The sequence below is a fragment of the Lactuca saligna genome, chromosome 8 (assembly GCF_052625555.1).
Source record: "Lactuca saligna cultivar CGN05327 chromosome 8, ASM5262555v1, whole genome shotgun sequence".
NCBI classification, from domain to species: Eukaryota; Viridiplantae; Streptophyta; class Magnoliopsida; order Asterales; family Asteraceae; genus Lactuca; species Lactuca saligna.
This window is the reverse complement of record NC_136424.1, coordinates 54,525,446-54,535,766: the sequence shown is the minus strand read 5'-3', so window position 1 is coordinate 54,535,766 and position 10,321 is coordinate 54,525,446. Positions and strand designations below refer to the sequence as shown.

The window sequence follows — 10,321 nt, the reverse complement described above, 5'->3', positions numbered from 1 at the left end:
AGGGTGGGAAGGTATATAACAGAGTGAAAAGAGAAAATTAATTAAAAAAAATTTAAAAAGTTAATTTAATACATTTTTTTTATAATTATTAAATATTTTTTGAAGAACATGAACATATAATTGAATTGAAGAGTTAAATAAAAGGAAAGTTTCAGTTGACATGATTAAATCCAATAATTATGGGATGTAACATTGAACTATTAAAGTTCAATGCTAATTGCACTTTTCAATTGTAATAACATAGCATTTTAATTTTAAGGTTTTATAACAAATAATTATTCTTTTAATCAGATTTATTTAACTATATAAAAGTTAATGCACTATAGGGAAAATAAATAATAGACTTGAATGAAAAATAGAATCGTAATGTAGCAATTCCTTAAGTGTACTTAGCATTATAGATGTCCTAGGACGAAACTAGAATTATATATAATAACAGTTAATGTTAATAATATTTCATCGAATGGAATTAAAGAAGTTTTATTATCATATTTAATGTATTAAATGAAAAACATAAAAGATTGTTGATTAACCCAAACTAATTCAGCCAAATGTTATAATTTTAAAAGGTTTGTGTTCTCGTGATTTTAAAGAGCTAAAAGGGAAAAAGGAAAAATTAAAAAATACATAAAGAAACTTGTATGTAATTTATGCTTTCAAACTACCGAAAGAAAAATCATCTTTTGAATGTCACAAGTTGGAGGGGAAAAATGCTAATAGCTTGACAATTTTAATTTACTGCATAAAATATGAAGAACTTTATTTACTATTATGTTTTTGACATTGTAATTTGAAAAAGTAACCCATTTATAGGAGCTATGTATTTGGATGTTGGATAAAATTTTCAAAATAAATTATTTTAACAAAAGACATAAAAGCAGCATGCTTTAATAACAATACAAGAATAACAAATTATTTCTTGCATTATGGCACAACGAGAACTTGAAGCAATATAAGAATAACAAGACATAATTGTAAAAATGATTTATTTGGTTGTCAAAATTCTTTAGTTTGGTCAAAACGAAATGTTTGTGCATTATTGGTCCAATTTTAAATATCTTGTGTGATTTTTGTCATTATATTCGGTAGTTTTGTGTATTTTTAATCCTGATTCAACTTGAAATAACGAATATACCCTTTGATAATTCTTTTTTATTTATTTTTAACTTTTTATTACTATTTTCATTAAAAAAAATAAAAAGAAAATAACATCATATCTCGGTCTCTCTCTCATTTGACTTCATACAACATTACAACCTACTCCCTCAAGTTCTTGATTCATCAACGATTAGTGGCTACCGACCCTCCTCCGCCTTGCACCGATCACATTCCACCACCTCCTACTGCCGCCACTATTTTGGTCGGCCAAGCCCAACAATGAACATCTCCACCACCATCCACTGTTTCTCTTCCACATCAATCACCATTGGATTGGAAAGATGAAAGCAGCGGAACTGTTGTGTAACCACCGCTGTTGTGGTGGGCAGTCCCCACCATCACCGACGCCACCCCTCGCATACCTCACCTCCTCCGTTCGAGCAGTACGGCCGAAAGCCCTCCCCTGCACAATTTTTGCTGGTTTACATTGCTCCCTCGGATCTGCCTTCCGTCCATCCACTTTGTAGATCACTACTTAAGCATCTTGTTTGTTAACATCTTGTTTGTGATTCCGATTCCAAGAACTAATTGACCCCGTTTCGATTTTCCCCAAATCCATATAGACCCATCGATTCTTGTTTGTGATTCCGATTCCGATTCCAAGATGAAGATGGAAAAATCGATGGTGTTCATATGGAAGTGGTTTTGGTTGGGTTTTGGTCGAAATCAACAGAGAAAACACATGGGAGTGGTTTTGGTGGTGATTTTCAGTTGAGAGTAGGGGTATAAGGTGGTGGTTAGACTTTCATCAACAGTGGCGAAACAAGAAAGTGAAGATGGTGGTGGTAGGTGGAGATGGCAGCTTTGCTACTTTCGTCTTCTGTTCCGACGCGTTCGACTCGAGGGATGGAGGGGGGAAAGGGTTGTAGTTGGTGGGTTGATCAGCAATGGCAGGAGGGTAAATGGGTGGTGGCGGCAGTGATGTTCCGTTGGTCCCTGGAGGTTTTCCAGTGGCATAACTCTAAGACCGGAGGAAGGTAATAGATGGTGATGTTTTAAGGGTGTTGAGGGTGGAGGTTTATCACAAGAAAAAGGAGAGGAAGGCAGATGAGAGAAGGTGTTTAGGTGGGTTTCCTTGTCCAAAACAATGGTTAAAAGATGGTGGAGTTGTGGTGGATGGGTTCAAAAGAAAGAGACAGTTGCTTCACCTTCTTGTGTATAACCACAGTGGACTAGGAAAAAAAGGACTCACTAGTATTTTTGAGAGAGAGAGAGAGAGAGATTTTTCTCAATTTTAATTAATGAAAAACATTTAACTAACTATAAGAAAAATTAAAAAATATATAAGGGTATAATAGTCTTTTTATTTTGATAGGAACCAAAAATAATAGAAAGATTTTGGACCAGTAGTGCGCTAATATTTCGTTTTGGACCAAAAACACAGAATTTTACCAACCATAGAGACCAGTTTTGCAATTTTGTCGAATAACAATAAATTACTAAAAGAAAAAAAAACATAAGGAAAATAACATAAAAACACTTAAGTATTTAAAAAAACATAGTTTTACTCTAAAATAATTTTTAGGTACATTATAAATTATAACTAAACGTTGCAAAACTTGAAAAATATGTTGCTATTTCTTTTGTAATTTATTGGGTATGTCTTTTGGGCATGATTCAGACCATTACGTGATTTAACCTTATTCAAAGAAGTCTTTTGAATTTTACTTTAAAAATGTTTTATATATATATATATATATATATATATATATATATATATATATATATATATATATATATATATATATATATGGAAAAGTGAATATATACCCTTAAGGGTATATAAGCTTAGGTACCCAAACCCACTATAATATATCGTTTTGTTTGATATATTCATTATAATTTTCTTAAAATCCAACCTTTTACTTGATTTAATTTCAAGATTTTCGAAATTTCAATATTATCTTTCTCTTACATCACATCTTTATGTCGAACACCTACTACGTCATATATATTATAATTAAAAATGAAAATTAAGTAAGAGGAAGATAAATACAAATTTTATAAAAATCTTGGAAATAAATTAAGTTAGAAGTTGAATTAGAAGAACATTGGACTATTACAATGTGCATATATATGATACAAAACGACCTAAGCTTATATACCCTTAAGGGTGTATATATATATATATATATATATATATATATATATATATATATATATATATATATATATATATATATATATATATATATATATATATATATATATATATACCAAAGTAAAAGACAGATTTGGAATACAATATTAAGTTTCTCAATTTAATGAGTTTAGCAAGAAGACTGTGTCAAATAATGATACAAAGGTGAATCAGTATGTTATCATATATTTGTAAGTAACGTCACTAGATAATGAATAAGGCATAAGGCAAGATAATGAAGATCGAATAGTCTTACGAAAAACAAGATAATGAAGAGCTAGAGAATCATATCAATAAATGCAAAAGCAAAGGAAATTCAGGAAATGAGAACCATTATGAAAATAGGAAAAAGATAAATGAAGAAATAGATGGAGGTGAAAATTCAAGGACAATGACAAATTGACAATTGAAGACATCACTTGCTATAAGTGTAAAGAAAAGTGAAACTTTTTCAATGCGTGTTCCAACGAGAAAAAACTTCTGAACTGTCAAGAGTTTGGTCATATTTATGAAGCAAAAGGAGTCTAAGGAAGTGGTAATAATAAGAAGAGTAAATTACTGAAATCATCCCTGTGGTTTGGATAAAATTATACGTTTGGTCCCTAATTTTTTTTTTGCACTCGGATCGTCCATGTGGTTTGATTTTGTTACGTTTTTCGTCCCTATGGTTTGGTAAAAGTTGCATGTTTGGTCCCTAACTTTATGTATGTAAGGGACGAAAAATGCAACAAAATCAAACCACAAGGACGATCCGAGTGCAAATAAAAAGTTAGGAACCAAACATGTAATTTTGACCAAACCACAGGGATGATCTCAGTAATTTACTCTAATAAGAATGTGATGTGGAAGACAAAAGAAGGCCGTATTTGTTTTAAATGTAAGAACAAAGGGCATTTTGCCGGTTTGTGTCCTAACGATGGGGTAGAATATAGGACTTTAAGGTTTGGAATACTCGAAAATGTATGATGATTTATTGTTACATCAGTTGTCTATATTAGATTCTAGTAATGATTCACTAACTTATCAACAACGCTTCTTGTGGTTTCTTGAATTGGAGCTTATAGTTGCTTAGAAGCTTAGAAGCTTATGAACCCTCGATTTGTTTAACCTCTATGAAAAAAGATGTTGCGACGCTATTTCACAACTAAATATTACTAATGCCAGCTGCCACAAAGACATATTAGAAAAACTCTAGCGAGACAACCTCAGTATCCAATCACAAGAAGTGGAAAGAACCCATAATTATACATATTCACATGTAGAAAATCATGATTGTCCCAAAAGAAATGTTGTTTCCAATGCCTAATAGGATCATCAGACTCTACTACTATCATAGCCTCCCCAATCCTTATTAGGAAAGTGAATTAGTCAATATTGACTCAAAGGAGAAAGAAAACAACAAATAAGGACACCTACATACTTAGTATACAAACTACGACATAGAAACTCAAAGTCAACCACTTGAAAGCACAACTTGTAGTAAGATTTAAGAAAAAACATGAAGATGATAGTATACGTTTTATAAACACCTACTTTTCCTGTTAGTGCCACGATAACATTAGCAATCGTCATAGAGATTACAACACTATCGATGATTAGAAAAATGTATTTAACTAAGTCATGAAGTTCCACCTCCATCATGAAAAATGCAATCCCACAATGAGACCAGAACAAAATGTTTTCCATGAGTCATGGTAATGGAATTAGGGGTGTCAGTCCCAACCCGAACTCGAACCCAACCCAATAAATAGCATGTTGGGTTGAGATTTTGAACTCATTTAATTAAATAGGTAAACCCGTCTAACCTATTTAATTAAATGGGTTGGGTTATGGTTGAAATTTTTAACCGGTTTACAATCCGCCAACCTGTTTAAATTTTTTAATTGTTTTTTTTAATATATAGTTACTTAGTACTATTATTTAGTTGATTATTATATTTTGATTATTTTTTATTTATCAATAACCATGGGTTAGTAACCGTTACTGGAATTCGAGTTGGTAAAAATGATAGTCAAGTTGCATAGAATTTAAAAATTAAACATTTATAATATTTTATGGTTGTAAGCACTTATTTGTGTTTGTGTTATGGGCCTATAAAATTATTCTTATATAATTTTCAAACTTAAACAATTTTTATATCTTTTAAATTGTATGTAATTTTGTTTGATGGATTATTTGTCTCTTAAGAGGTTTTTTATGGATTATTTAACCTATTTAGTAAAAAAATTAGGTTGGAAAAACAATAAAGAGGCCAACCCAATTTCAACCTATTTACTAAAACGTTTGGGTTGGGTTGAGAATTTTCAACCCATTTACTTAAATTGAGTGGAGATTTTCAACTCATTTAATCAAACAGATCAACCCGTTTATGATTCAATTTGACCCATTGTTACCCCTAAATAGAATACAACTGGTACGATAAAAAACTGAAGACAACCAAGCAAAAGAAAGACAATGTCAACAATAAGAAAAAGAACAAAAAAATAACTTGTGTAAGATTACGATGGAAACATAAGTAAGGAGTAAGGAAAATGAACAGAAACAAAAAAAATTATTAGAGCTACATCCATTTACCAAAATTACTCCAAGTGAGTGTTCCACATTTAAGTTAATGAACGAAATTTAATATATGTGGCCGACTTATACTTAGGAAACATCCATAAAATGAAGCAAGAAAACGTAAAAAAAATTACATCAAAATGTAGACAAACTTGAAATTAAACTGACACGAACATAAAAAAACTTGTAAGGTTTTTTAAAGAAAGTTAACGAACAGAAATTCTAAATTCACGTCAAAACATTGAGCATCTTGAATTTATACCGACATATATATAAAAAATAAACATAAAAAATTAAAAAAAAAAAAAAAAAAAAAAAAAATAGGTTAGCAACTGAAAGTTATTATGAAAAATCAAATTATATATACTACAAAGGATAAGCACAATCAAATTATATATACTACAAATGATAATCACGAAAATACCAGGGTAGAAAACTCACAAAATAACAAACATAAAATATAGGTAAAATTATATAAATTGTCTCTATGCTTTACCCATGATCACAAACTCAGTCTCTACTACCTGAAAATACCAAATTACCCTCACACTAACAATGTTAGCAAAATAGACCATCCACGCAAGTTTTGGAAAACCCCAAAGACCATGTTCGTAAAAAAATGTGATCTTTAATAACCACATTACCATTTATGTAATTTGCATGTATAGTTACAAACACAAGTAGCAAAGGCACAAGAGCATGAACCATATTACCATAATACACATATACATACACATCCTATGACACACTTCAGTTTGCTTAAATAATTGAAACATAATCAAAGTAATCCCAACACATTTGAATCCGAACTTTAATCCGTATATACACAAATCTCAAAACTTTTCTCAACATCACATCCTCCTTCCCAAAATTTACATTTAATCACTTCTATACAAAAAAGACAACCTCCAACAATCTAATCTACAACACTAAAACCAATCTTTAACCTTCCATAGGTCGTTTTCCATAAGGATCCGATACAGAATTCACAAATCTTGAATCGGTTCGATTAGGATTTGAAGTCGACGCCACATTCCCCCAAGTGCTAGCGGCACCTGTGGCGGCAGTAGTGGTGGTGGTGGTGGTGGACGACTTAGAAGAACGAGAATTTGTGGCGGTGGAAGAAGATGAAGCAGAATATCTTTGTGGTCTTCTATCCATCGTCCCATGGTATCCAGGTTTTGTAGGTTCATCAAGAACACCCGATTTCTTCGATAACATCACCACCACATGGCGCATGGTGGGCCGTAGTTTAGGGTCGGATTGAGTGCATAGTAGTCCGATGCGTGTACATGTTGCCACCTGGTCAGGGTCTGCTGACGTGGCAAGTGTTGAATCCATAATTTCCACGCCTTTGCCCTTCTCGTAGAGCTTATATGCCTACAAGAATCTTGAAATTTAAGCCACAAATCAAGAATTTATCCTAGTTGATTTTTGAAAACTTTTAAAACAATATAAGATCAAATAAATACTTTACCCAATCAAGTAGATTTTGGCATTCGGGATCAAGATTGAATGTAGAGTTTTTTTGACCACTAATGAGCTCTAGAACCACTACACCAAAACTATATACATCCGCCTTTACTGATAAATTACCATGCATCACATACTCCGGTGCCAAATATCCACTATATTCACAAATAAGAAAAAAAAAATCGTTACAACTTGTTTGGTTAACATAAAATAAATAGTAAATTACTGAAATCATCCCTATGGTTTGGTCAAAATTGCACGTTTGGTCCCTAATTATTTTTTGCACTCGGATCGTTCCTGTGGTTTGATTTTGTTGCTTTTTTCATCCCTATTGTTTGGTTAAAATTGCACGTTTGGTTTTTAATTTTATGGTATGTAAGGGACGAAAAATTTAAATTTTTTCTACTTTTAATACGTGAGTATGTGACCCTTTATAATAAGAAGTAACAAAAATGACAAAAAAAACTTGTTACGTTAATAAATTGACCATCTTTTTCACCCTTTTAACTTTTTAACCACCTATATAGCAATGGGCCCGACAATAGGCTACAAGATAACTTAAAATACATTTTTTTTACGAAATGCAATTATGTTTTAGTAAAAAATGATACGTAATTATTTCACAAAATATTGATTATTTTTATTTTTCAAAATTTTAAGGTTTTTGACGGTGGAAAATTTGAAAAAGCAATTTTCTAATTTGCAAAATCGTAAAATTGATATGGTTGTTTTGCGAAAAAGTAAAAAATTGTCACTTTGTTAAATGGACCACAACATTTTGGTCATTTTTGTCGTTAATCAAATTTATTACACATGTACTTAAAACATAAAAACATGTTTTTGATTAAAGAATCCGAAAAAGGCATAAACTTTATTAAATTAAAAACGTGAAAAACATACTTGGTTCCAGCTACACGAGTGTTAACATGAGTTTTATCTTCTGGGTATAATCTTGCCATTCCAAAATCAGCAATTTTTGGCCTCCATTTTTCATTTAATAAAATATTGCTAGCCTTTATATCTCTATGAATTATGCGATCATGTGAATCTTCATGAAGATAAAGCAATCCTTGTGCTACACCATTAATTATCGAATATCTTCGCTTCCAATCGAGTACATCTCTCTTTGCAGATTCTAAAACGATAAAAATCAAAATACCATTAAAATAAATACTTATCGTTTTCAAAAAAAGAGAAAATTTATCGATAATTTCAATCAAATGATAACAAATTTCTTATTTAAGACACATGTAAATGATATAAAATGAAAGGAGAAGATAACATACTGAAAAGAAGCTTGTCGAGGCTCTCATTAGCTACGTATTCATACACCAAAAGCTTTTCAGGAAATGCACAATATCCCAATAAGCTTACAACATTTCTATGTTGTATTCTTGCTAATAATTTGGCTTCATTTGTGAATTCCCTTTTTCCTTGTTTTGAGGTTTGCGAAAGTTTCTTCACAGCAATCTCCCTTCCATCATCCAACTTCCCCTACACATCCAAACAACAAATTCATTACAATAATCAAAGATTTGATCGTTTTGAAAATCTTAAAACCATTGAAGTTAGATTGAAATTACCAAATTGAATCGGTAAGAATCCCTAACTCACTACAATAATTATAGATCGATTATCATCAAAGTCTCAATCGATCATTGAAGTTGAAGAGACACAAGTTACTTGCTTTCGATAATTGTTTTTTTCTTTTTGTTATTTGTTCGAAAGGAATTTCAAAATCGAGTGTTTATCTTCAAAATTCAAGTATGAATTCAATAAGTAATTGAGTGAAGGATCGAACCTTGAAAACAGGACCAAAACCCCCTTGACCAAGCTTATGTTCGAAATTGTTTGTTGCGGAAATTAGGGCTTGAAATGTGAAAATCTTCTGTTCTTGAGGAGCACCAACCTTTTCCGGATATTCTTCTACACCTTCTCATTACGAATTACAAAACCCAGAAAAATTAGCAGACGAAAACACAAATTAATCAAAACCCTTTTGGGGAAACGCCTAAAAAATGCAAAATTTGATGCTGGTTTCAAATGGGTATTACGGAATTTTACCTTTGGCATCGGAGTGACAGGGTTTGGTGATTTCGCGAAAGCAGTTCTTGATCTTGATCATACTGTTTACTAATAACGATTGAATGAATAAATGAAATGAAAAAATAATTTGAGATTGTGTAGCTTTTTGATCTTTAAAGAGTCATTCTTTCCCATTAATTTATTCGTTGACTTTTCATAAATGCCAGCTCCTTATAAGGGTGTTCAAGAATTGACGAATGATCAAAGTGAACACGTTAGACCTACTTGACTATTTCCAGTGTGGGATGCTCACACGCCTAATTAAGCCCATGGTTTTTTATCTTGTAGTTCGTCTAAAAAAGAACTTCTAAGAAAGCTAATATGTACAAAAATATATTATATACTATTTATAGAATAATTTCAATATTCGATTTGCATTTTCTTTATAGATTGAACGTGTAACATCCCAAATTTATCATTCAAATTGTTCGATTATTTAAAAATCTAAGTTTAGTAGTACAGTTTTGGAGTTTTGGTAAACCCACACCTCTAATTCTCTATGCAATGGCATACCATCTCCATGTGGTTTTAATCTTCACAATGCCTAAGAGGTTGTTTGCACTCTTCATACTCATAGTACACATTTCACAAGCCTTGAGCCCTTGACTCTTGAGCATATTGTTAGACTTGAGGCCGGAAGGTCTTCTCTTGATAATTGATATCTTCATAAATGATTTGTGTAAGGCCTTTGATTGTTCTATTAGCCTAATAAGATTTTGAGTTATATTTTGTATTGAGTTTTATATCGGTCTATTAGCTAGTCTATATATTATGTCTTTTTATTTCATTGTATATTGTACTTCTCATTTGATAATAATACGAAACCTTAATCGTTCTATGTCTTGTTAGTTTACATGGTATCAGAGTTTAGTTGATCATCTGTATTTTTGTTTTTTTTGGGGCGAG

At 31.5% G+C, this 10,321-nt stretch overlaps 1 protein-coding gene across 1 annotated transcript; it reads right to left on the bottom strand.

Annotated features, from left to right (window-relative positions):
* Window positions 1-6,611: 6,611 nt before the first annotated feature.
* On the bottom strand, window positions 6,612-9,616 carry LOC145011509 (cysteine-rich receptor-like protein kinase 43). Its single transcript, XM_078970238.1, has 6 exons — window positions 9,395-9,616; window positions 9,132-9,262; window positions 8,617-8,824; window positions 8,231-8,465; window positions 7,335-7,485; window positions 6,612-7,237 (listed from the first exon to the last, which is right to left on the bottom strand). Exons 1-6 carry the CDS (start codon window positions 9,453-9,455, stop codon window positions 6,800-6,802), a joined length of 1,224 nt encoding a protein of 407 aa, XP_078826364.1. The 5' UTR covers window positions 9,456-9,616; the 3' UTR covers window positions 6,612-6,799.
* Between the last annotated feature and the right edge of the window lie 705 nt (window positions 9,617-10,321).